This window comes from Cheilinus undulatus, linkage group 8, assembly GCF_018320785.1.
Source record: "Cheilinus undulatus linkage group 8, ASM1832078v1, whole genome shotgun sequence".
NCBI lineage: Eukaryota > Metazoa > Chordata > Actinopteri > Labriformes > Labridae > Cheilinus > Cheilinus undulatus.
In genome coordinates, this window is record NC_054872.1 from 40706229 (window position 1) to 40733276 (window position 27048).

Here is a 27048-nt window from a genome sequence, read left to right on the forward strand (position 1 = left end):
GCACTTTGTGAAACAGCATACATACAGCTTGGAATTAGTAAATTGATGACACTCCCTTAAAGTTTAGAGACTCTTTTCTGTGTGTTAGAGTCATCCTATTGTTTATTTGTTGTTTAATAATTTCAAATGTGAGAAATAGAATGCAGTATTTGTCATTCATTCAAACTTAAGATTTAATCTGCTTTGTTGTTTCTTTTCTGTATTTTTTATTTGTAGAAACCACACACATCCTAACGTCATAGAACAAATATCAATGTACACCATCCTCTGGCTTCATCTGAGTGAATAAGCAATAAATGAGTGGCATCTCAAAGAAAGACAGTGTGACTGGAGTAGTTTCTTCATCTTCCTGTTCTAACCGGACAACCTGTGGCATCTGCAGATATATTAACCAAATATTCCGAGTCATTCATCACTGAGGTCACAAGAGTGGTATTCAGCAACCATCACCTCCCTCACAGCAACAGTATTCAATCTTTTTTAAAATGATGTAATTAGAAGACCCACACCGAAAGAGGCACAGTTCTGCTGATTCATTCACGTTATCAGTGGTGCAGTGGTGTGTGCAGAAGTGGATATACTCTTCATTTTCAACAGGAACGTGGTACTAAATTCAATATAGGGCCCTATGAAATCCATATAATTTTTTGCCAAATTCCATTTTTTTCTGTTTTAATTTTTTGGAAATACAGTGTCCTGGGCGCAGTACGCAGGTGACCCGGGTTCGAATCCGGCCCGTGGCACTATTTCCTGCATGTCTCTCCCCACTCTCTTCCCTGTTTCCGACTCTATCCACTGTCCTATCAAATAAAGGCAAAAATGCCAAAAATAAATGTTAAAAAAAAAAAAGTGTCCTGTTTATGTTAATGAATAAAGTGTTCCTTAATTATATAGAAATAACCTTAAATTTATTGATAAAGAGCCAAATGAAGAAATCCTTCGGTTCTCTCAAACAGACAGTGATAGTAACTTAATAAGAAAGTATTGTTAAACGTGGACATAATCGTAACGTAATAATCATAACATGGTAACATGGACATAATCGTAACGTAATAATCATAACATGGTAATGTGGACATAATCGTAATGTAATAATCATAACATGGTAACATGGACATAATCGTAACGTAATAATCATAACATGGTAACATGGACATAATCGTAATGTAATAATCATAACATGGTAACATGGACAGAATTGCGGAATTGGCCAATAAAAACAGAATCTACTATTTAACCAAGCGGCAACCTCCGGTCCTGAAAAACTAAGCCAATGCGGAAGTGCAAAACATTGCAATACCGCGAGTGTCCACCTGAGGCTGGCTGCAGGAACACCGGAAGTCCCGTCTGCACACGTTAAACAGCTGGTTTTTACACTAGAAATAAACTGGTTTACAGCCTGGTTCAAAAAAAAAAAAAGACCAAACGTGTCTCATTAGCTAGTGTCTTATTGTGCTCTCACTGTATGGGGGTGAATGTTTTTGTACCATGATCGTTTGGATTATAATTAGGATGAAAGCTGATTGGCGCGTCTCATTTGATTGACAGATAGCTCGGCAGGCAGAGGTTCCGTTTCTGTCAACCCGAAAGCTAGCTAGCAAGCTGACAGGAAGTCGCGGTTGATGGGAGGGCCGTTAGGTTGATCCAAGTTCAGTTGAGACCACAATTTCAATATGGAAGCCTCCGCAAATCTGCTTCAAGAGTCGTTTGAATCTGCCTATTGTTAGCAAAGACGACTGACGTCACACAGGGTTTGTCCAATTCTTTCTACAGTTTATGTATTTAAAGTGGAAATTGAATGAATTTAACCAAAATGCTATGTTTTTTAGAAAGAATAACGTATATCTGGGAATTATGTTCCAGGGGAATACTAAAGTGTGGCAAAACTTGTGCTTCACTTCACAAACACTCAACTAGGGCCCTATGAACTCTGTTTAATTTTTTGCCAATTTCCATTTTAATTTTTTGGAATTCCGTTTTTTAACCTTTCTGCTAATTTTACAAAAAAAGTGTGTCCTGTTTATGTAAATGAATAAAATGTTCCTTAATTATATAGAAAAACCCTGAAATTTATTGAAAAAGGGCCACAATTGGCCAAAAGCCATTGTTTGAATAACCCTGATAAATAATAACTATAATTAGGGTAACAGTCAGATATTTCCAACATTTTAAGACACATCCACATGTATAATCACATCCAGTGTTAGTAACTTAATAAGGTCACATTAAAGTTAAATGATTTAAAGTAAACCTCTTTCCTAAAGTTTTCTTTCCTCTCTCAGTCTGTAATAGTCCATGCAGTTTGATGCTGCATTGTGTTTTACTCCTGACTGTAACGGTTCTCCCCTCATCTCTCTCCATACATTAATAACAGACCACTTCGTTAATGCAGACATGTATTGTCACGAATTGTCGTTAAGCAACCAAAGGGAACTACAGTATCTACAGGAGGAATTGTTAAGCTAACTGATACTCGAATGTAACATCATTTTGACTACGGGACTTCTTAAAATCTCGAGTCCATCCAATTCGAGTTTGAAGCCCTTGAGGTGTGAGCAGGTCTTCAAGTTGTATCTTCAGCTGTGTGCCTCATGTACAGACACACCTCTCTCTGCCTGACTCTCAGGTGTGGTGAGGTAAAATAACTCGAAGCATGGATGAGTTTTTCTTGTATGTGCAATATTATGTTGCATGATACTGCCCCATGTTGAGCTACATGATGTTTGCCGGTGTTTCATGCAGCTACTCTGACATGCATTGTGTTGTTTAGGAGAGGGCGGGGTGAGTGTTTGTGAAGTGAGGCACAAGTTGTGCCACACTTTAGTGATCCCCCACTTCCCAGATATACGTTCCTCTTTCTACAAAACGGAGCATTTCGGTTAAATTCATTAAATTTCCAGGACTTTCACATTAAACAGTAGATTCCGTTTTTATTGGCCAGTTCTGTGATTCCGTCTGAGTTTCCGTTCAAATCCTAGGGCCCTATCAATATTTCCTAGTTGTTATAAAATGTAATTTATTTAGGTGGGCTACATGCCCTAAAAAATTATCCAAAGATTTATTTGTTCTTGAGTTCCTCAATGAGATACTTCTCATTTTCCTCAAGAAGGTTCAAGAAGACATTTTTGCAGGCAGTGGCTGCTTTCAAGCAACCGCAGTAGAGCTCCCTCATCTTCTCCTGAGTGGTGGGCAGAGCTCGGACGCTATCATAACTATCCTGTTGGAGGACACCTTCGCAGAGGAGCCCATCCAGAATGGGTGCAATGTTGCTCACTCTCTGGATTAGAGCCATTCTGTGTTTATCCACAAAGTGCTTGTCTGAGAGAAAGGAGAAAAATCATCAAAAACGTTTTTGACTGGAGGTCATGTAGAGCCAGCTTGATACTTTACTAAACTATTACTATTTATTTAAAAATCTAAGTACCATACATGAACTCAGTGTAAATAAAACTACAGATCAGTCAGTTCCCAACATCGTACTATAGTGGCAAGAAAAGTATGTAAACCCTTTGAAATGATCTAGTTTTCTGCATTAATTGGTCATTAAATGTGATCTGATCTGCATCTAAGTCACAAGTATAGACAAACACAATGTGCTTAACCTAATACCACATAAACAATTACAATATATTAAGTCTTTATTGTACACATTCATAGGGCTGTTGGAAAAGGTAAGCGAACCCTGGACTTACTAACTGGTTTGACCTCATTTGGCAGCAATAACCTCAACCAAGCGTTTCCAGTAGCTGCTGAACTACAGAACTGCTTATTAGGCTGTCTGGTGTGAACGGCTTTTGAGGTCATTTCACACCATCTCTATTAGAGTCAGATCTGGGCTCTGATGGGCCACTCCAAAAGGTGGAGTTTCTTTTTTTGAAGCCATGCTCTTATTTACTTCCATGTTGGGGGTCGTTATCCTGCTGCATCACACAACGATGATGGCATGCAGTCCAGGCCCTGAGGCAGCAAAGCTGCCTCAAAATAATCATGGAACATTAAGAGACGGAGATGTTTAAAAGGTAAAAATGCAAAGCCAGAACTACACTCCAGACATGGCTGCTGCACTGTGTCACTCCGCCCAGTGGTTTACTCAAGAAATAGTTCCGAGTATTTGCTTCATGTGCCGTAATGTTACATAATTATACATTATTATTTCATAGCGTGGTGAATGTGCAGGTTACAACTTGTCCATGAGAGCGTTTTGGAGTTGCTGGATTGTGTATTTGATGAGTTTGATGAGGGAAAGCAAAAAATACTGTCTGCTTACATAGCGTTAGCTGTGCAGCTGGTATATCGGTCCCCCCACATCCAGAAACAGCTCGCACCTACAACTAAAGGAAACAAACCTATTACTAAGACTATAGGAATTATGGCAATGGGGTGAATTTGCCAAAATGTTGAAGTATCCCTTTAACAATTCTTTACCAAAGGTCTTCTGAGACCTCTTTCTTGTGAGGCACAGTTCACATCAGCAGATGCTTCTTGTGAAGAGTTACCTCAAAAGGTTTGAGTGTTTTTATGAGTCACAACAGCTCTACACCTGGCTCATATCTTATTTACTTGATTGGACTTCAGATGTGCTAACTCCTGATTCCAACTGGCTCTTATTGAAGCATAAGTCTAAGCGTTGACTTACTTTTTCCAGTAGCACAGTGAGTGTTTAATGTGTTCAAAAAGGACTTTAAATAATGTAATTGTTTGTGTGGTATTAGGCTGAGCACATTGTATTTGTCTATACTTGTGACTTGGATGCACAATGATGATCTGTACATGAAGTCATCAGCAGATAAGATTTTTTATAGTGCAAGTGCCTCTTTACCGGCCATGGTATCTCCACCAGATGCTCCAGCTGATGGTCTTGCAGCTGAAAAAGATTGAGAAGTATTGCTTTAAAATCAATGTAAAGATCAGTGTTTCAAATTAAACAAGGAAACAAGAAAATAACTCACCATCACTGGAACCAAGCTCTGAGCGCAGTGCCTCTGTTTCTTCCACTGCAAAAAAAGGACAGATACAGTATTAGTTTCTGAATAAAATTAGTTACAAGGTTTGTTTGTTTTCTTCTGGTGGACTCTGCAGGACAATTGAGATCAATTTTACAATTTTTAGCTGTTCGTAGTATTTAAAATACTTTGAACGTTTCTTCATGTTTCTTCAGTGAACTTTCTGAATAAAGATTTTGAAAGTTGATTAAACATATATGATGCTAGCGTGTCTGGGCACAGAGACACACATCTACAAATGAACTGCTGGACAGAGGTCAGACAGCAGCAAAGATACCATGGGTAATGATTGAATAGTTTAAAAATATGGATCTATTTTCATCCATAAAGAAAGCATGAGAGAGCACCAGAGGAGCAATTTTGGTACCTAAATATACATCTCAAAAAACTAGATTATCATGAAAAAGTTCAATATTTTTTGGTGTTTGGAGTTAATTAGCTGATTGGGGTGTGGCACCATAACTTTCCAATATTGAACTTTTTCACAATATTCTAATTTTCTGAGGCATGAATTTTGGGTTTTCATGATCTGTAGGCCATAATCATCAACATTTCAATAAATAATGGTTTGAAATATTTCACTATATGTGTAATAAGTCTATATAAAATATGGGTTTCACTTTCTGAATTGAGTGACAAAGAATACTGGATTTTTTCATGATATTCTAATTTTTTGAGATGTACCTGTATAGTTCTGCCCAAACTACACCCAGAAGCAATCCTGAGAATGTCCACTAAAAAAATGAATACTGTATAGCCTAATATTTTTCACAAAGTAGGTGATTTACATTTCCAACATCATGCTGCCATAAAGGTTTATGTCAACATACAATTCGGGATAGCAAGATATTTTATTAGATGTTGAACCATGCTCCCAACATCTCTTAACCCTTTAAAGCCTGAATACACAAATTATAGCCAGAAAATTCTCTTTTTTTTTGGAACTGAAATGTTTATTTCACTTTCTACTGAAATCCAAAAAAATCAAAATTTCCACAAAACTTAACATATATATATAGTATCTCATTTGATACATTAGGTGTTTTTGGTAACTGATAATCCACTTGAGGGCATTTTTATCATTCATCAGATTGTATTCAGAATTCTTTTTAGTAATTTATTGATCTTATTGATTAGACAGAGGTATCATAAAAGTATGTATCAAATATGATACAACAGGCTTTAAGGGGTTAAACCTGGGGTTGGGAGAAACGTCTAACAAAAAGTAATCTGGAACAGTACTCAAAATTGTTTTGCTTCTTGAGCAACTTGACATCTTTTTTTTTTTTTTTTTGCAATTTAAGTAATAAATTATGAGTTGCTTCTCCCCGTTATTGGGGGAAACAGATTTGAATTTCTCTTTTGTGGCCGAAAAAAATCACAGACAATTCATGTGCATGCACTGTTTCTGTTTCTCTTCAACCTGTTGGCACATAGCCGAAAACCAAGACTGGTATCCCAGTGGTCACAGACATGAGAACATAACACAATAGGTCTATGCTAGGGGTGTCCAAACTATGGCCTGTGGTCCATTATTGATTGGCTTCCAGCAGATTCTAAAATTAAAATGAAAAGTGGCCCACATAATAACATGGAGTTTGTGTTTGACTGTATTGTACTTGTAAATTTTTGATACTAGGTGGCGGTGCTATGCTCATTCTGTAAACAAACATTTTGACTAGAAGAATTCACTAACATGATTTTCTTCCATGACTAAACTGAGAGAAAAAAACAAATGGAGTATTTGTTAACACCAAAAAATTAAAACAGTATCTTGATGTATAATACCCAGATAAATAAAGGCAAAAGATTAAAACCACTTATAGCAGCATGGTCTGGTTTTTGAAAGAATACTGTGCCAATTATCTTCAAGCATCAAAATTTCTGTAGTAATCAAGGAACATTATGAGACAGAGATGTTTAAAAGCTAAATGCAAAGCTACACTCCAGACATGGCTGCTGCACTGAGTCACTCCACCCAGTGGTTTACTCAAGAAATAGTTCAGAGTATTTGCTTCATGTGTTTTAATGTTACATAATTATTAGTGATGCACGATAACTATTTTTTTGAACCGATAACCGATAATTTCCTATTCCTGATGGCCGATAACCGATAATAACCGATAAATTTTTTTCAATTGTTGATTTAACATAATAAGTTTATTTGATGTGTTTATGCACATCTGGGGGTAAGAAGGGGTTAATATGTAGTGAGCAAAGATATTTATAACTAATTTTAACTAATATCACTCGTGTTTTTCAAAAAACAAAGAACTATTCTGACTTTATAACTGTTATTATAGTTCACTTTTTTTAGTTAAACATTTGTGTACCAAGTACAACATACACAAACAACTGACATAGGTTTTCCCCCATAAAACCAAATGATAACAGGCTGTTATGCTTAACAAATGGAGATATTTGGGGGTCTGTTTTTTTTTTTTTTTGCTTAAGCCAGAATTAAAGTGAGCTGATGTTTTACATAAAGATTAAAAATATGCACTGACATAAGTCATATCAAAGATAGGTTAAGAATGTGAAGTCCACCGTGGTCTAACTGAATGAAACCACATCAAACAGAGCAGACAGGTATACGTCTATGAAAGTAGCGATGGATCAGGAGACTGTCAGACTGATTTTGTTATTATAAGGTTGCGCCTTTTGGCTCTGGCAAGCTTTCTGCAGTTTTCAATGCCTGCTTCAGATCAGAGCTCCGTCGTTAGGATGATGACTATAAGTGACTTATAAGATCCGTCGAGGACTTCTTTGTACTCTTTGCGACCTTTGCAGGGCAAATTCTACACACACGGTCATGTTATCCTCCTCGCAAAGTTCTATGAGATCCATTCTCCATTTTGCTCTTTCACTAGGTCTTTCTGGTCATACAAGTTTTGACACACTCATCTAACATCCTTGCGGCACACATATTATAATAGCTCAGCTTGACCTGAAAAAACTGATGGGTATGACTCGACTCAACCCTTCTTGCATAAAAAATAGAAGCAGACCAAATATAGAAATAAAGGCTTAGGGTTCAAAGGGTTAACTTAAAATAAACTGGTCTGACTAACCATCATCCTGATATTTTTTTGTAGGCTATGTGAGAGCTCAATTTTCAAAAAAAAAGTTTGGACACCCCTAGTATACGTTAAGTAAATCTCCTTGCTGATGGTCTTGTTTACTTTTTGAAGTATTTGAAAAGAGACATCTTTATTAATTTTAGCTTGTTTCATAACCTCTTTTAAACTCCACATGGTCGCTTTAAATGATGGTTAAACAAGCTTAAAGGTTAACCAACTGTGCTTTCTTTAACTGTTGTAAAGGGGGGGGGATACGAGCCTGCTTTAGAAAACGGACTGTGAAATCTAGTGAATGCTGATGGTTATAGACGATCTTTGTTTTCTCCGCGCGTAAACGAAAGTGAAAGTACATCGGAGCGGGATTGTTCAAATCAAAAAGGTTTTAAATTTCTGCTTTATTTATATACGACTAGATAAAAATGTTGTACTATAGATTAAATATCTTAGTCGAAGGCTAAGATTTGTTTTACAAGCCTATATAGCCTATTGCTTCATATCCTGAAGCCGAAATCATGCCCCCACATGTTTGCATCAAAAAGTCTGATTTAAACCTCAACTCACTAACATACTTACAGAGTTCCTTGGCATCGTTCCCGCACTTTGCCTCCTTCAACAGATCCACAGTCACCTGAAGAGCTTTCGCCTCGGTAAAAGTAGAAACCAGGAGGTCAGTGATCTCTAGGTAGGTTTTTCCCTCCACTTGCCTGCGCCGGACTCTCGGCTCTTCCCTGCGGTCCAGCAGCCTGGTGCAGAACTTTTTGAAGTTTTCCTCTGACAGATTCTCCAGCGCGTCTGCTATGGCAGCTTTAATGGTTTTGGGAGCCATTTCTCACCAGGGGATCCCCCAGACCCTCCGCGTTTCTACATACAACCCCACCAATTTCCGGATACGTTCACAGAGGAAGACACAGAGCTCACAGTTCTCCACTCTCAGTCACGCCCTGCCGCTAGGAAGAAGGAAATGCTGCCTTCATGTGCTGTAGGAAATTTGTCACTTAAAAAGCGCAGGCAGTAGCTGTGTGTTTAAAGTGAAATCGAATTAAATTTGTGTTCCTTTTTTAAAAATCCATGCCAAAATGAAAGACTGTGTCAAGGCTCATCGTTTATATGACTTGATGATTGTTCCTACATTTCTTTTCCTTTTTTTTTTACATACATCTGATAATTTCATTTTATCGATTTTGTTCCTCCGTTTTCAAAGCACTTCACTGTAACACAATGCATTTTCACACATAACCTATTATGACACATTTCTAAATTCAGGGACGTTGTTAGGCCGTTTTCGGGGGGGGGGCTGAAGTCACCCTTAAATGTTCCTCAGCACCCCTTACAATAATTACAGTAAAAACAGTAGCAAAATTAATGAAGGAATGCGCCACACCATTATGTTACTTTCTGCTTAATGTATAGGGCAGGGATACTTAACCCATGGCTCTCCAGTTTCCTGTGGCTCTTTAGTACCGAAGCAAAATGAAAACTTTATTTCCTTTTAATCTGTGTATTATTATCATCGGGTGCACTGAGGATTGCACGTAAGAGAGAGCAGAGGAAGTCCACTGGTAGTGCATCTCTTCAGTCAGCTCATTCATGGAGGTGTGCTGTTGTGTTCAAACCGCTGGCGGAGTTCGGGGGTGGCTACATGGGCTGAAGCTCCAGATGTTTTCATTAAAGCCCCGAACCTTTTTGGTCTCAGGGCGACTCGCTCCTCAGTTAAAGGGGACATATTATGCAAAAATCCCTTTTTCAGGCTTTTCTAACATAAATATGTGCCCCTGGCCTGTCCATAATCCCCTCAAATACCAGAAAATTCTGAGAAGGGATGAAACAGAGGGGGTTTTAGATATGCAAAAATCCAACATTGAAGTGTTTTTTCAGCAACAAACTTCATAGGCATGTTTTGGGGACCTCTGAGAACAAAATAAACTTGTCTTAAAATGGTTAAAATATGTCACTTTTAAGTTATTGATTGTGTGTGAATTTGGATGAAGTGAGTGTTCTTGTCGTCAATATGCAATCTTTGGTAAATGCTGGCGCTGAGTTGGTGAAACCAAAGTTGAATGAAGAAACTTCAGCATGGAGGACGGCAGATACAAGTAAAGTTTCTAAAGTCTGATTCAGTAGACAGCCAAAATATAGCAGGTTAATTCAGCCCGAGCTCACAGCTTTCACGTCGTGTGTGTGCTTGTGTCTGTGCCGTTTCATTCAGACTCGCCACTCTGATTAAACCTAAACACACAGACACGCCCGTCTCACGTGTCTAGATTATGGAGCTATAACCGGGAAAATAAATATGCATCCTCCACGTTTCAGACAACACTCTTTTCTCAAAGTTTTCCTCTGAGTTCTGAACATGTTTGATTAACAGTGATCTGATCCTGAAAGCTGTGGTCAGTCTGTCTCACACACACACACACACACCCCCACACACACACACACACTGAGCACAGCAGAGATGTTAAATACAGTCTCATTTATTTATTTGAGGGGAGAAATCTCTCCCTGAAAACAAACAAAACGAGAAACCCCACTGACATTTTGAACGAAACTCTTAGCACATACTTTAACATGAAATAATCACGGAACATTTGTGTCCTCCAAACATCAGACACAAATGTGAAATGCTGTGGCTCTGGAAAAGGTTTGTGAGGATGTCTGATCAGAGACTCACTAAAAAGATCATGCTTATGTGTTTATCATTGGTTTTTACCACTGTCTTATTCTTGTTTTTATTTTAAAGACAATAAGATTTTTTTTGTCAAGATATTTTTATTTCCATTCTACTTTTGTATTTTTTTTCCCTTTTTTTAAAATCTTATCTTGATATTCGATCAATCAAGGACCCTGTCTGAGGATTTGACCCTTTTTATAACAATTTTGCTTTAAAAGCTTTATTAATATGAATTTAATGTGAAATATAGCTACATTTTAAATGTATAAGTCCTCTTTTGATAAATGTGTGTGCTTTAAATTTTCTCATGCTTTTCTCCATCTCTGTGGAGTGTTTTGTATGTAATGTGGTGTGTAAATAAACAAGTCCTGCCTAAAAACTGTGGATTTCATTTACATATTGTGGGTATTGATTTATACTTGAATACTTTTTATTGTCAAAATCCAACTCTGCATCACTGTGACACAGACACTTTTACCTTTAGGCAAAGGGAGTCATTGGCCTGCAGCTTCATGCCCTAAGGTACATCTAAGCGTAGGTGAAGGTGTACATGAAATGTGATGTATACATCCATTATTTTAATGATTAGAATGAGTATTGAGAGTGCAAAGAAGGTGTCCAGAGTGCATAAAACAGAATCAAAATGGACAGATCATTAATAAGCTGAAGATAACATTTGACAAAATTGGAGGTGAAAACAAAAACCATCATGAACTCTGATTCACACTGTAAATTTAGATACTCTCAAAAAATTATCCACCCAAAATTCAGAGTCACACACAGAAATCAGAACATTTTATTCATGTTTAACAGGAAGTTCATTGTACATTGAACATTTTAAAATAATCTCCAAATGTAAATTGATTCCACTTGTTAAAAAAACATCCAAGAAATTAGGATCTTAAGCATTTTTGGAAAAATTCTTACAATTCAATTTAAATTGACATTAAAAATGGTTAAATGTGGGAGCACTTCATTTGATGCAAATTGATAAAAAAGACAGGAGGGGATTATTAATCCACATTGACATGATAAATATTTGCATATTCTGGCTGTAACAGGATTCAATCTAATTAATACAATGTAATTAAAAGACCCTCATTGAAAGAGGCACAGTTCTGCTGAAACATTCATGTTATCAGTGGTGCAGTGGTGTGTGCAGAAGTGGATATACTCTTCATTTCTCCACAGGAACATGGTGCTAAAATCAGTATTTCCTAGTTGTTAAAAAAATGTAATTTATTTAGGAGGGCTGTAAGTATGTCCTAAAATGTATCCAAATATTTATTTGTTCTTGAGTTCCTCGATGAGATATTTCTCATTTTCCTCAAAGTTTCAAAAAGACATCTTTGCAGTTAGGGCCAGCTTTCAAGCAAGCACAGTAGAGCTCCCTCATCTTCATCTGAGTGGTGGGCAGAAGTTGGACTTTATCACAACTCTCCTGTTGGATGACATCTTAGCGGAGGCTAAATTGTGGAGATACCGTGGCAATTTTCTCTTCATCCGTCATGGTATCTCCACCAGATGCTCCAGCTGATGGTCTTGCAGCTGAAAAAATTGAGAAGTATTGCTTTAAGATCAATGTAAAGATCACTGTTTCAAATTAAACAAGGAAACAAGAAAATAACTCACCATCACTGGAACCAAGCTCTGAGCGCAGTGCCTCTGTTTCTTCCACTGCAAAAAAAGGACAGACACAGTATTAGTTTCTGAATAAAATTAGTTACAAGGTTTGTTTGTTCTCTTCTGGTGGACTCTGCAGGACAATCGAGATCAATTTTAACTATTTTTAGCTCTTCGAAGATTTAAAATACTTTGAAATGAATCAATGAATGTTTGTTCGTTTGTCAATATTTATAAATTCACTGAATCATATGCCAAATAAGCTATACATGTTGAAGTGATTCCCAATTAATCTTTTAATGACTTATTTAGGCTTCAAGTTTGATATACATATGGACACAATGCAGCCTTCTGTCTGTACTCTTTGCTGATTTTTCCAAATTTCTTCATTTCTTCGGTGAACTTTCTGAATAAAGATTTTCAAAGTTGATTGAACATGTATGATGTTTGCATGTCTGGGCACGGAGACACAAATCTACAAATGAACTGCTGGATGTAGCTCAGACAGCAGCAAAGATAACATGGGTAATGATTGAATAGTTTAAAAAATACAGATCTATTTTCATCCTTAAAGAAAGCATGAAAGAGCACCAGAGGAGCAATTTTGGTACCTATAGTTCTACCCAAACTACACCCAGAATCAATCCTGAGAATGTCCACTAAAAAAATGAATACTGTATAGCCTAATATTTTTCACAAAGTAGGTGATTTACATTTCCAACATCATGCTACCATAAAGGTTTATGTCAACATGGGATTTAGGATAGCGGGGTATTTTATTAGCTGTTAAAATGTGCTCCCAACATCTCTTAAACCTGGGGTTGGGAGAAACGCCTAATAAAAAGTAATCTGGAACAGAACTCAAAATTCTTTTGCTTCTTCAGCAACTTGACCCTTTTTTGCAGTGTAAGTAAAATATTACAAGCTTTTTTTAATTAACCACTAACAAACTCCACATGGTCGCTTTAAATGATGGTTAAACAGGTTTAAAGGTTAACCAACTGTGATTTATTCAACTTTTGTAAAGGGAAAAAAGATATGAGCCTGCTATAGAAAACGGAGTGTGAAATCTAGTGAATGCTCATAGTTATAGACGATTTTTGTGTGTAAACGAAAGAGAAAGTTATCGAAAGTTCATCAAAGCGGGCTTGTTCAAATCATTAACGTTGTACATTTCTGCTCTATTTATTCACGACTAGATAAAAGTGTTGTACAGTAGATTTAATATCTTATTCAAAGGCTAAGATTTGTTTTACAAGCCTATATGGCCTACTGCTTCATATCCTGCTGCCGAAATCCTGCCCTTAATGTTTGCATCAAAAAGTCTGGTTTAAACCTTTACTCACTAACATACTTACAGAGTTCCTGGGCTTCGTTCTCGCACCTTGCCTCCTTCAACAGATCCACAGTCACGTCAAGAGCTTTAGCCTCGGTAAAAGTAGAAACCAGGACGTTAGCGATCTCTTGGCAGGTTTTTCCCTCCACCTGGATGCGCCGGACTCTCGGCTCTTCCCTGCGGTCCAGCAGCATGAAGCAAAAGTTTTCCAAGTTTTCCTTTGACAGATTCCGCAGCGCGTCTGCTATAGCAGCTCTAAAGGTTTTGGGAGCCATTTCTCACCAGAAGATCCCCCAGACCCTCCGCGTTTCTACGTACACCCCACCGATTTCCGGATAAGTTCCCTGATAAAGACACCCGGATGACACAGGGCTCACCTTTTTTCTCCACTCTCACACCCAGCACGCAGTAAGCAGTAGTAGGGCGGAAATGCTGCCTTCGCGTGAATTCGTCTATTAGAAAACGCAGCAGTAGCTGTGTGTTTAAAAGTGAAATGGAATTCAATTTGTGTTCCTTTTAAAAAAAACATCCATGCCAAAATGAAAGACTGTGTTATGGGTCATCGTTTTTATGACTTGATGATTGTTCCTACATTTCTTTCTTTCTTTTTTACATAAATCTGAGAATTAATTTCATTTTAGCTATAGATTTTTCCTCCATTTTCCAAGCACATGAATGTAACACCATCCATTTTCACAGAGAACCTACTATGACACATTCCTAAATTGCTTGTGCACACTTTTTTTTTTTTTTTTTTTTTTTGCAGTTTGTTTATCGGGTAAGTGCGGGATGGGGGAGTACTAGGTGGATCAATGTATTTACACTGAAGCCTTAAATTTTCACCTCCAGCTCCCTGATACCCCCCTCCATTCCTTGCCAGAATACCCCGCCCTCGGCCATTTTATTGACAGGTGAGCTTAGCATAAGCAATCAGTACACAGATAACAGAAAACAAATGTATAAGAATAATGACATTTGTTGCATGAACACGAATTTTTACCCTATGAAAAGAAAAAAACATCTAAAATATTTATCGTTTAAGTTATGTATTAGATTAACATGAGTCTTTTATATGCTGGTCATACAAAGAAAAACAAGATTTCTGCAGTTTAAGAAAATGTGAACAGAGAGATCAGTTGTCAGCTGCCATTTGTGTGTGATGTAGTCAGGGTAGTGGAAGAAAGCTGTGAGTGCCCTGGGATTCAAAAGTCCAGAGTCCGGGTATTTAAAAAAAAACAACCTCAAGACACGTCTTTTTAATTTGTCTTTTGATAGTGAATACATTTATGGTCTTGTTTGTACTGGAATACTTTTTAATGTCAAAATCCAACTCCACATCATTGTTACACATAGTCACTTTTACCTTAAGGCAAAGGGAGTCATTGGCCTGCAGCTTCATGCCCTAAGCATAGGTGAAGGTGTACATGAAATGTGATGTATACATCCATTATTTTAATGATTAGAATGAATATTGAGAATGCAAAGAAGGTGTCCAGCATGCATAAAACAGAATCAACATGGACAGATCATTAATAAGCTGAAGATAACATTTGACAAAAGTTGGAGGTGAAAACAAAAACTGCCACAAACTCTGATTCAGACTTTAAATTTAGATACTCTCAAAAAATTATCAACCCAAAATTCAGAGCCACACCCAGGAATCAGAACATTTTATTCATGTTTAACAGGATGTAAATTGATTCCACTTGGTAAAAAAATATCCAAGAAATTAGGATCTCAAAGCATTTTTAGACAAATTCTAATAGTTCACTTTAAACTTACATTTAAAAATGGTTAAAATATGGAAGCATAACATTTCATGCAAATTGATAAAAAAGACAGGAGGTGATAATTAATCCACATTTACATGATAAATATTTGCATATTCTGACTGCAACAGGATTCAATCTTTTTAAAACGATGTAATTAAAAGACCCTCATTGAAAGAGGCACAGTTCTGCTGAAACATTCATGTTATCAGTGGTGCAGTGGTGTGTGCAGAAGTGAATATACTCTTCATTTCTCCACAGGAACATGGGGCTAAAATCAGTATTTCCTATTTATTTAGGTGGGCTGTATATCCAAAAAAATTATCCAAAAGAGTTATTTGTTCTTGAGTTCCTCGATGAGATACTTCTCATTTTCCTCAAGAAGTTTCAAGAAGACATCTTTGCAGTTAGGGCCAGCTTTCAGGCAACCAGCATAGAGCTCCCTCATCTTCATCTGAGTGGTGGGCAGAACTCGGATGTTATCATAACTCTCCTGTTGGATGACACCTTCGAAGAGGAGCCCATCCAGAATGGGTGCAATGTTGCTCACTCTCTGGATTAGAGCCTTTCCGTGTTTATCCACAAAGTGCTTGTCTGAGAGAAAGGAGAAAAATCATCAAAAACGTTTCTGATTTGAGGTCATGTAAAGCCAACTTGATACTTTATTAGACAATAACTATTTATTTAAAAATCTAAGTACCATACATGAACTCAGTGTAAATAAAGCTAGAGTTCAGTCTGTTCCCAACACTGTACTATAGTGGCAAGAAAAAGTATGGGAAACCTTTGAAATGATCTAGTTTTCTACATTCATGGACATCATCTGTAGTTTTCTACATTAATTTGTCATCAAATGTGATCTGATCTGCATCCAAGTCACAAGTATAGACAAACACAATGTGCTTAACATAATACCACACAAACAAAAACAATACAGTGGTGTGAAAAAGTATTTTCCTCCTTTCTGATTCCTGAGTTTTTAGCATATTCATCACACTTAAATGTTTCGGATCATCAAACCAATTTTTATATTTCACAAAGACAACCCAAGTAAATAGAAAAAGCAGTGTTTGAATGATTATCTAATTTTTTAAGGGGGGAAAAAATCCAAACCTTTCTGGCCCTGTGTGAAAAAGTAATTGCCCCCTGAACCTAATGACTTGTTGTGCCACTTGGCAGCAATAACTGTAATCAAGCGTTTGCAGTAACAGACGATGAGTGTTTCTCATCACTGTGGAGGAATTTTGACCCACTCTTCTTCATAGAATTGCTTTAACTCAGCCATATTGGAGGGTATTCCAGCATGAACTGCCGTTTAAGGTCACACCACAGCATCTCAGTTCGATTTAAGTCCGGACCCTGACTGGGCCACTCCAAAACCTTCATTTAGTTTTTCTTGAGCCATTGAGAGGTGGACTTGCAGGTGTATTTCAGGTCATTGTCCTGCTGCATAACCCAAGAGCGCTTGAGCTTGAGGGCACATACTGATGACCGGATGATCGCCTTCAGGATTTTCTGATAGACAGCAGAATTCATTGTTCCATCAATCACAGCAAGTGGTCCAGGTCCTGAAGCAGCAAAGCAGCCCCAGCAACACCTTCCAAAAAGTTCAACTTTTGTCTCGTCAGTCCACAGAAAATTTCTCCAAAAGTCTTGGGGATCATCAAGATGTTTCTTGGAAAATGTGAGATGAGCCTTTGTACTCTTTTAGGTCAGCAGCAGTTTTGGCCTCCGAACTCTCCCATGGGTGCCATTTTTGCCCAGTGTCTCTGGTTTGACCTCATTTGGCAGCAACAACCTCAACCAAACGTTTCCAGTAGCTACTGAATGGACCTGCACAACATTCAGGAGGAATGTTGAAGCATTCTTCCTTACAGAAGTGCTTCAGCTCACCCAGATTATTAGGCTGTCTGGTGTGAACGGCTTTTGAGGTCATTCTACACCATCTCTATTGGAGTCAGGTCTGGGCTCTGACTGGGCCACTCCAAAAGGTGGATTTTCTTTTTTTTGAAGCCATGTTATTAATTACTTCCATGTTTGAGGTTGTTGTCCTGCTGCATCATACAACTTCTTCTGAGCTTCAGCTGGTGGAGAGCCACCCTGACATTATGCTGTAGGACAGTGGTTCTCAACTGGTTGAGCCTTGGGACTCACCATCAACTTCCCAATGAAAAACTCCAACCCAAATTTCTGATCATGTTTGACCAATCAGATTTATCTAAGGAAAATATCCCAGTTTGAACCTCAAAAATGCAAAACATGCCACCAATCAAAGATGAAAGGCAAAAAAGCTTGTTGAATACCACAGCAGTAGGATACCATTATAAACTTGTGAGTTGATTTTCCCTTCGATGATAGCAAGCAGTCCAGGCCCTGAGGCAGTAAAGCAGCCCCAAATCCTGATGCTCGCTTCACTGTACTTCATTGAGGGGATGATGTTCTCATGTTGGTCTGCGTTTTGTGCCATAAGAACTGCTGCGTGTTCTCCCCCAAAATTTCAACCTAAGTTTCATCAGTCCATAAACATTTTCCCACTAGCGCTGTGGAGTGTCAAGGTGCTCCTGGCAAACTTCAGGTTTGCAGTGATGTTTTTGGAAAGTAGCGGCTTTCTCCGTGGACACCATGCCTGTTCAATCTTTTGCATATGGTAGACTCCTGAAAACACTTGTTCCAATGATTCTGTTAAGCTTTCAGCTGTTATTCTAGGGATCTTTTTTTTTAACCTTTCAGCATTCTGCATTGTGCTCTTCTTGGTAGAGTAGTACTGTATCATCTGCATTTGTGGACAGTTTGTCTAACTGTGGGCTGGTGAATACATAAAGTCTTATGGGGGACTTTGCAACTCCTTCCAGTCTTACCCAATTTAACAATTCTTGATCGAAGGTCTTCTGAGACCTCTTTCTTGCGAGGCATGGTTCACATCAGCAGATGCTTCTTGTGAAGAGTTACCTCAAAAAGTTTGAGTGTTTTTATGAGTCACAATAGCTCTACACCTGGCTCATATCTCATTTAATTGATTGGACTTCAGATGTGCTAACTCCTGACTCCAATTAGCTCTTATTGGAGCATTAGCCTAAGTGTTCACTTATTTTTTCCAGTAGCACTGTGAGTGTTTAATGGATATGTTCAAAAAGGACTTTAAGTATTGTAATTGTTTGTGTGGTATTAGGTTGAGCACATTGTATTTTTCTATACTTGTGACTTGGATGCACATGAAGTCATCAGCAGATAAGACTTTTTATAGTGCAAGTGCCTCTTTACCGGCCATGGTATCTCCACCAGATGCTCCAGCTGATGGTCTTGCAGCTGAACAAGATTGAGAAGTATTGCTTGAAAATTATTGTAAAGATCAGTGTTTCAAATTAAACAAGGAAACAAGAAAATAACTCACCATCACTGGAACCAAGCTCTGAGCGCAGTGCAGCTGTTTCTTTCACTGCAAAAAAAAGGACAGACACAGTATTAGTTTCTGAATAAAACTAGTTACAAGGTTTGTTTGTCCTCTTCTGGTGGACTCTGCAGGACAATCGAGATCAATTTAACTATTTTTAGTTGTTTGTAGTATTTAAAATACTTTGAACATGAATTGATGAATGTTTGTTCATTTGTCAATATTTATAAATTCACTGAATCATATGCTAAATAAGCTATACATGTTGAAGTGATTCCCAATTAATCTTTTAATGACTTATTTAGGCTTCAAGTTTGATATACATATGGACACAATGCAGCCTTCTGTCTGTACTCTTTGCTGATTTTTCCAAATTTCTTCATTTCTTCGGTGAACTTTCTGAATAAAGATTTTCAAAGTTGATTGAACATGTATGATGTTTGCATGTCTGGGCACGGAGACACAAATCTACAAATGAACTGCTGGATGTAGCTCAGACAGCAGCAAAGATAACATGGGTAATGATTGAATAGTTTAAAAAATACAGATCTATTTACATCCTTAAAGAAAGCATGAAAGAGCACCAGAGGAGCAATTTTGGTACCTATAGTTCTACCCAAACTACACCCAGAATCAATCCTGAGAATGTCCACTAAAAAAATGAATACTGTATAGCCTAATATTTTTCACAAAGTAGGTGATTTACATTTCCAACATCATGCTACCATAAAGGTTTATGTCAACATGGGATTTAGGATAGCGGGGTATTTTATTAGATGTTAAAATGTGCTCCCAACATCTCTTAAACCTGGGGTTGGGAGAAACGCCTAATAAAAAGTAATTTGGATTAAGATTTGTTTTACAAGCCTATATGGCCTACTGCTTCATATCCTGAAGCCGAAATCATGCCCTCACATGTTTGCATCAAAAAGTCTGGTTTAAACCTTTACTCACTAACATACTTACAGAGTTCCTCGGCATCGTCCCCGCACCTTGCCTCCTTCAACAGATCCACAGTCACCTGTAGAGCTTTAACCTCGGTAAAAGTAGAAACAAGGAGGTCAGTGATCTCTAGGTAGGTTTTTCCCTCCACTTGCCTGCGCCGGACTCTCGGCTCTACCCTGCGGTCCAGCAGCCTGGTGCAGAACTTTTTGAAGTTTTCCTTTGACAGATTCTCCAGCGCGTCTGCTATAGCAGATTTAATGGTTTTGGGAGCCATTTCTCACCAGAAGATCCCCCAGACCCTCCGCGTTTCTACGTACACCCCACCGATTTCCGGATAAGTTCCCTGATAAAGACACCAGGATGACACAGGGCTCACCTTTTTTCTCCACTCTCACACCCAGCACGCAGTAAGCAGTAGTAGGGCGGAAATGCTGCCTTCGCGTGAATTCGTCTATTAGAAAACGCAGCAGTAGCTGTGTGTTTAAAAGTGAAATGGAATTCAATTTGTGTTCCTTTTAAAAAAACATCCATGCCAAAATGAAAGACTGTGTTATGGGTCATCGTTTTTATGACTTGATGATTGTTCCTACATTTCTTTCTTTCTTTTTTTACATAAATCTGAGAATTAATTTCATTTTAGCTATAGATTTTTCCTCCATTTTCCAAGCACTTAAATGTAACACCATCCATTTTCACAGAGAACCTACTATGACACATTCCTAAATTGCTTGTGCATACTTGTTTTTTTTTTTTTTTTTTTTTTTTTTGCAGTTTGTTTATCGGGTAAGTGCGGGATGGGGGAGTACTAGGTGGATCAATGTATTTACACTGAAGCCTTAAATTTTCACCTCCAGCTCCCTGATACCCCCCTCCATTCCTTGCCAGAATACCCCGCCCTCGGCCATTTTATTGACAGGTGAGCTTAGCATAAGCAATCAGTACACAGATAACAGAAAACAAATGTATAAGAATAATGACATTTGTTGCATGAACACGAATTTTTACCCTATGAAAAGAAAAAAACATCTAAAATATTTATCATTTAAGTTATGTATTAGATTAACATGAGTCTTTTATATGCTGGTCATACAAAGAAAAACAAGATTTCTGCAGTTTAAGAAAATGTGAACAGAGAGATCAGTTGTCAGCTGCCATTTGTGTGTGATGTAGTCAGGGTAGTGGAAGAAAGCTGTGAGTGCCCTGGGATTCAAAAGTCCAGAGTCCGGGTATTTAAAAAAAAACAACCTCAAGACACGTCTTTTTAATTTGTCTTTTGATAGTGAATACATTTACGGTCTTGTGTGTTAATCATTGTTTTTAACCACTGTCTTATTTTTGTTTTTATTTTAAAGACAATAAGATTTTTTTTGTCTTTACTTTCATTTCTATTTTACTTTTGTATTTTTCTGGAGTATTGAGAATGCAAAGAAGGTGTTCAGAGTGCATAAAACAGAATCAACATGGACAGATCATTAATAAGCTGAAGATAACATTTGACAAAAGTTGGAGGTGAAAACAAAAACCATCATGAACTCTGATTCACACTGTAAATTAAGATACTCTCAAAAAATTATCCACCCAAAATTCAGAGTCACACCCAGGAATCAGAACATTTTATTTATGTTTAACAGGAAGTTCATTGTACATAGGACATTTTAAAATACCCTCCAAATGTAAATAGATTCTACTTGGTAAAAAAAAAATATCCAAGAAATTAGGATCTCAAAGCATTTTTAGACAAATTCTAATAATTCACTTTTAATTTACATTTAAAAATGGTTAAAATATGGAAGCATTACATTTCATGCAAATTGATAAAAAAGATAGGAGGGGATAATTAATCCACATTTACATGATAAATATTTGCATATTCTGACTGCAACAGGATTCAATCTTTTTAAAGCGATGTAATTAAAAGACCCTCATTGAAAGAGGCACAGTTCTGCTGAAACATTCATGTTATCAGTGGTGCAGTGGTGTGTGCAGAAGTGAATATACTCTTCATTTCTCCACAGGAAAATGGTGCTAAAATCAGTATTTCCTATTTATTTAGGTGGGCTGTATATCCTAAAAATTTATCCAAAAGAGTTATTTGTTCTTGAGTTCCTCAATGAGATACTTCTCATTTTCCTCAAGAAGTTTCAAGAAGACATCTTTGCAGTTAGGGCCAGCTTTCAAGCAACCACAGAAGAGCTCCCTCATCTTCATCTGAGTGGTGGGCAGAACTCGGATGTTATCATAACTCTCCTGTTGGATGACACCTTTGAAAAGGAGCCCATCCAGAATGGGTGCAATGTTGCTCACTCTTTGGATTAGAGCCATTCTGTGTTTATCCACAAAGTGCTTGTCTGAGAGAAAGGAGAAAAATGATCAAAAACGTTTCTGATTTGAGGTCATGAAAATTCAACTTGATACTTTATTAGACAATAACTATTTATTTAAAAATCTAAGTACCATACATGAACTCAGTGTAAATAAAGCTAGTGTTCAGTCTGTTCCCAACACTGTACTATAGTGGCAAGAAAAAGTATGGGAAACCTTTGAAATGATCTAGTTTTCTACATTCATGGACATCATCTGTAGTTTTCTACATTAATTTGTCATCAAATGTGATCTGATATGCATCTAAGTCACAAGTATAGACAAACACAATGTGCTTAACATAATACCACACAAACAAAAACAATACAGTGGTGTGAAAAAGTATTTTCCTCCTTTCTGATTCCTGAGTTTTTAGCATATTCATCACACTTAAATGTTTCAGATCATCAAACCAATTTTTATATTTCACAAAGACAACCCAAGTAAATAGAAAAAGCAGTGTTTGAATGATTATCTAATTTTTTAAGGGGGGAAAAATCCAAACCTTTCTGGCCCTGTGTGAAAAAGTAATTGCCCCCTGAACCTAATGACTTGTTGTGCCACTTGGCAGCAATAATTGTAATCAAGCGTTTGCAGTAACAGACGATGAGTGTTTCTCATCACTGTGGAGGAATTTTGACCCACTCTTCTTCATAGAATTGCTTTAACTCAGCCATATTGGAGGGTATTCCAGCATGAACTGCCGTTTAAGGTCACAACACAGCATCTCAGTTCGATTTAAGTCTGGACCCTGACTGGGCCACTCCAAAACCTTCATTTAGTTTTTCTTGAGGCATTGAGAGGTGGACTTGCAGGTGTATTTCAGGTCATTGTCCTGCTGCATAACCCAAGAGCGCTTGAGCTTGAGGGCACATACTGATGACCGGATGATCGCTTTCAGGATTTTCTGATAGACAGCAGAATTCATTGTTCCATCAATCACAGCAAGTGGTCCAGGTCCTGAAGCAGCAAAGCGGCCCCAGCAACACCTTCCAAAAAGTTCAACTTTTGTCTCGTCAGTCCACAGAAAATTTCTCCAAAAGTCTTGGGGATCATCAAGATGTTTCTTGGAAAATGTGAGATGAGCCTTTGTACTCTTTTAGGTCAGCAGTGGTTTTGGCCTCCGAACTCTCCCATGGGTGCCATTTTTGCCCAGTGTCTCTGGTTTGACCTCATTTGGCAGCAACAACCTCAACCAAACGTTTCCAGTAGCTACTGAACGGACCTGCACAACATTCAGGAGGAATGTTGAAGCATTCTTCCTTACAGAAGTGCTTCAGCTCACCCAGATTATTAGGCTGTCTGGTGTGAACGGCTTTTGAGGTCATTCTACACCATCTCTATTGGAGTCAGGTCTGGGCTCTGACTGGGCCACTCCAAAAGGTGGATTTTCTTTTTTAGAAGCCATGTTATTAATTACTTCCATGTTTGAGGTTGTTGTCCTGCTGCATCATACAACTTCTTCTGAGCTTCAGCTGGTGGAGAGCCACCCTGAGATTATGCTGTAGGATATGAATTTTTCTATACTTGTGACTTGGATGCACATGAAGTCATCAGCAGATAAGACTTTTTATAGTGCATGTGTCTCTTTACCTGCCATGGTATCTCCACCAGATGCTCCAGCTGATGGTCTTGCAGCTGAACAAGATTGAGAAGTATTGCTTTAAAATCAATGTAAAGATCAGTGTTTCAAATTAAACAAGGAAACAAGAAAATAACTCACCATCACTGGAACCAAGCTCTGAGCGCAGTGCAGCTGTTTCTTTCACTGCAAAAAAAAGACAGACACAGTACTAGTTTCTGAATAAAACTAGTTACAAGGTTTGTTTGTCCTCTTCTGGTGGACTCTGCAGGACAATCGAGATCAATTTAACAATTTTTAGTTGTTTGTAGTATTTAAAATACTTTGAACATGAATTGATGAATGTTTGTTCATTTGTCAGTATTTATAAATTCACTGAATCATATGCAAAATAAGCTATACATGTTGTAGTCATTTCCAAATTGGCTAATCTTCTAATGGTTTATTTAGACTATAAGTTTGATATACACATGGACAAAATGCAGCCTTCTGTGTGTACTCGTTGTGTAGAAATTAAATAAACATATTCAGGGTTTCACTAAAGTCCAGAGTTTTCAATGCTTTTTTGTGTGTTTAATTCCATGTAGTGAGGTCATACAATATTCTATTTCCATTCTAAATTCTTGTATCTTTGGTAACTTTTGAGTCCATTTACACTTATGGATGTAATATTTATCAGACAATATACGTCAATTAAAAATATAAAGCTTTTGACAGTTTCTTTTTCCAACTGTCATAATAAAATTGTCATAATAGTCTCTCCTCCTCTACCTCCTCCAGTCTCTCCTCCTCTACCTCCTCCTGTATCTCCTCCTCTACCTCCTCCATCTCCTCCAGCCTCTCTTGCTCTACCTCCTCCTGTATCTCCTCCTCTACCTCCTCCATCTCCTCCAGCCTCTCTTGCTCTACCTCCTCCTCTACCTCCTCCATCTCCTCCAGCCTCTCTTGCTCTACCTCCTCCTGTATCTCCTCCTCTACCTCCTCCATCTCCTCCAGCCTCTCTTGCTCTACCTCCTCCTGTATCTTCTTCTGGATTTCTATTATCTGTCACCTGACAAGAATATATTGATGGATGACATATGAACAGTGGGACAATTTGGGATGCAACAATCATTGATTTTGATGGTATAGTCTGAAGAAAAAACTCAGTTTCTCAATTATTATGTCTAATTTATTCATAAACAATATGGATGTATAAAATCACATTTATAATCCAAGGTTTTATTTTATTTTTTTCCATAAACTTTCATTGTTAGTGTTTTAAACAGTTGCTGCCTTTCAAAACACAAATAATACATGAAAAAAAAAATCAAAAAGTGTATCTCTTTGGCTTTAAATATATGCCTTTTTTAAAATCTCTGTGTTGTTGAGGCTCTACAGTAATAATAATAATAATAATAATAATAACAATATTTTATTTGTCAGCTCTTTCAATAAAACTCAAAGACACTTTACAAGAATAAAACAATTACATAATATGAATATATAAATTGCAATACATAAGTTTATTATAAAGTTAAATCATAGAATATTAAAAAAAGCATACAAGTAATACTATTACTACTATTATTACTACTACTAATAATAATAATAATAATAATAGGAGGGGAGAGAGTCTGAGTTTCTGGTGGTTGAGGGGAAGGAGTTTGTGGTGTAATGTGTTCCTCTGAGTAACTTACATTTTGACTTCTAAAGAAATCTCTTATATCCAGTTTTCTTTGTTTCGACATCTTGCCACCTGGCTGCGCCTAATTACCAAACACACATACGCACGCACGCACGCACACACCCAGACACACATTCAATGTTAATGTATACGAAACCTCTGATATTAAAATCCGTCTAGCTGACGTGACCCAGGCAGAACAAATGCCCAACATGTTAACAACTTACAGTATCAGATGAACGTTGACTCATGGCCAACTAGCTACACACCGGTGTGCTCATGGACCATAGTCCAGGCGCTGTTTACAACCAGATGGAGTGACAGCGGGGACGGCCAATCACACGTTAGTAAGAAACGGCAGAGCCAATCGATGAGCTTGTGGGCCAGCGGGCGGTCTAAAGGGAAACGGGCTTCAGCTTGAGCAGCCGTTTTCCGCTTGGTCCTAGTGCTCAACCTGTCTCCATTTAATATAGCGTAAATTGTTTTTGGATGGTAAAAACTGCAGGGGACCAAAACTGCCTTTTTAAAAAATGCAGGGGACATGTCCCCCCCGCCCCCCCCCGCCAAATTACGTTCTAGCTCACTAACATACTTACAGAGTTCCTCGGCATCGTTCCCGCACCTTGCCTCCATCAACAGATCCACAGTCACCTGTAGAGCTTTAACCTCGGTAAAGGTAGAAACCAGGAGGTCAGTGATCTCTAGGTAGGTTTTTCCCTCCACTTGCCTGCGCCGGACTCTCGGCTCTTCCTTGCGGTCCAGCAGCCTGGTGCAGAACTTTTTGAAGTTTTCCTCTGACAGATCCTCCAGCGCGTCTGCTATAGCAGATTTAATGGTTTTGGGAGCCATTTCTCACCAGAAGATCCCCCAGACCCTCCACGTTTCTACGTACACCCCACCGATTTCCGGATAAGTTCACAGATGAAGCCACCAGGAAGATGCAGAGTTCATCTTTTTCTTCTCCTCTTTAACCACTGCCCATAGGAAGGAGGAAATGCTGACTTCGAGTGCTGTCGAGAATTCGTCTTTTAGAAAACGTAGGCAGTAGCAGGGTGTTTAAAAGTGAAATCGAATTAAATTTGTGTTCCTTTTGAAAAAATCCATGCCAAGACTGTGTTGGCATGGATTTTGGTTGGCTTTATGGCTCATCGTTTATATGACTTGATGATTGTTCTTACATTTCTTTCTTTCTTTCTTTTTTTTTTTTTTTTTTTTTACATAAATCTGATAATTAATTTCATTTTATAGATTTTTTTTCTTCATTTTCCAAGCACTTCCCTGTAACACCATCCATTTTCACACAGAACCTACTATGACGCATTCCTAAATTGTTTGTGCACACTTGTCTATTAGTTCTTTAAGCAATTTATTTATCAGGTAAATGAGGGATGGGGGAGTACGTGGGACAATTTATTTACACTTAAGCTTTAAATTTTCACCTCTAGCTCCCTGATATTCCCCATCCCCCTTACTTTGCCTACTATGGGACAATTCCTGTTGTGGGACAACTGTGAGCAAGGAAACCAGAAACATTTCTTAACAATTTTCTAGAAAAAAGATCAGGTTTGCATTTGTTAATAGGGACTGTCCAGGACATTAAGCTCACCCAGAAAAATTAGGATAT

General features: G+C 37.9%; 4 protein-coding genes across 5 annotated transcripts; all 4 read right to left on the reverse strand.

Annotated features, from left to right (window-relative positions):
* Window positions 1-1560: 1560 nt before the first annotated feature.
* On the reverse strand, window positions 1561-9011 carry LOC121513717 (apoptosis-associated speck-like protein containing a CARD). The gene is made up of 4 exons (XM_041793650.1): window positions 8657-9011; window positions 4950-4994; window positions 4820-4864; window positions 1561-3318 (listed from the first exon to the last, which is right to left on the reverse strand). The coding sequence occupies exons 1-4, from the start codon at window positions 8907-8909 to the stop codon at window positions 3059-3061; spliced, it is 603 nt and encodes a 200-aa protein (XP_041649584.1). The 5' UTR covers window positions 8910-9011; the 3' UTR covers window positions 1561-3058.
* A 2518-nt stretch (window positions 9012-11529) lies between these two features.
* Window positions 11530-14087, reverse strand: caspa (caspase a). Its single transcript, XM_041794029.1, is given in 4 exon segments — window positions 11530-12081; window positions 12083-12299; window positions 12384-12428; window positions 13733-14087. Coding segments are annotated over 4 exon segments (561 nt in total). The 5' UTR covers window positions 13986-14087; the 3' UTR covers window positions 11530-12035.
* A 1016-nt stretch (window positions 14088-15103) lies between these two features.
* Window positions 15104-20179, reverse strand: LOC121514032 (apoptosis-associated speck-like protein containing a CARD). Of its 2 annotated transcripts, XM_041794086.1 has the most exons (4): window positions 19837-20179; window positions 18871-18915; window positions 18741-18785; window positions 15104-16073 (listed from the first exon to the last, which is right to left on the reverse strand). In XM_041794086.1, exons 1-4 carry the CDS (start codon window positions 20087-20089, stop codon window positions 15814-15816), a joined length of 603 nt encoding a protein of 200 aa, XP_041650020.1. In that variant the 5' UTR covers window positions 20090-20179; the 3' UTR covers window positions 15104-15813. The 2 variants fall into 2 exon arrangements, with proteins under 2 accessions (XP_041650020.1, XP_041650022.1); XM_041794088.1 differs by lacking the exon at window positions 18741-18785.
* Window positions 20180-21432: 1253 nt separating this feature from the next.
* On the reverse strand, window positions 21433-26287 carry LOC121513102 (apoptosis-associated speck-like protein containing a CARD). The gene is made up of 4 exons (XM_041792622.1): window positions 26021-26287; window positions 23900-23944; window positions 23770-23814; window positions 21433-22163 (listed from the first exon to the last, which is right to left on the reverse strand). The coding sequence occupies exons 1-4, from the start codon at window positions 26271-26273 to the stop codon at window positions 21904-21906; spliced, it is 603 nt and encodes a 200-aa protein (XP_041648556.1). The 5' UTR covers window positions 26274-26287; the 3' UTR covers window positions 21433-21903.
* Between the last annotated feature and the right edge of the window lie 761 nt (window positions 26288-27048).

Bases quoted from the DNA above. Each gene is read 5' to 3' on its own strand.
- LOC121514032 (XM_041794086.1), bottom strand. From the start codon at position 20,089: ATGGCTCCCAAAACCATTAAATCTGCTATAGCAGACGCGCTGGAGAAT. The intron at 18,916-19,836 runs GTAAGTATGTTA...TTTTTTTTGCAG, and splicing joins GGACGATGCCGAGGAACTCT to TGAAAGAAACAGCTGCACTG. The intron at 18,786-18,870 runs GTGAGTTATTTT...AATCTTGTTCAG, and splicing joins AGAGCTTGGTTCCAGTGATG to CTGCAAGACCATCAGCTGGA.
- LOC121513102 (XM_041792622.1), bottom strand. From the start codon at position 26,273: ATGGCTCCCAAAACCATTAAATCTGCTATAGCAGACGCGCTGGAGGAT. The intron at 23,945-26,020 runs GTAAGTATGTTA...TTTTTTTTGCAG, and splicing joins GAACGATGCCGAGGAACTCT to TGAAAGAAACAGCTGCACTG. The intron at 23,815-23,899 runs GTGAGTTATTTT...AATCTTGTTCAG, and splicing joins AGAGCTTGGTTCCAGTGATG to CTGCAAGACCATCAGCTGGA.
- LOC121513717 (XM_041793650.1), bottom strand. From the start codon at position 8,909: ATGGCTCCCAAAACCATTAAAGCTGCCATAGCAGACGCGCTGGAGAAT. The intron at 4,995-8,656 runs GTAAGTATGTTA...CTTTTTTTGCAG, and splicing joins GAACGATGCCAAGGAACTCT to TGGAAGAAACAGAGGCACTG. The intron at 4,865-4,949 runs GTGAGTTATTTT...AATCTTTTTCAG, and splicing joins AGAGCTTGGTTCCAGTGATG to CTGCAAGACCATCAGCTGGA.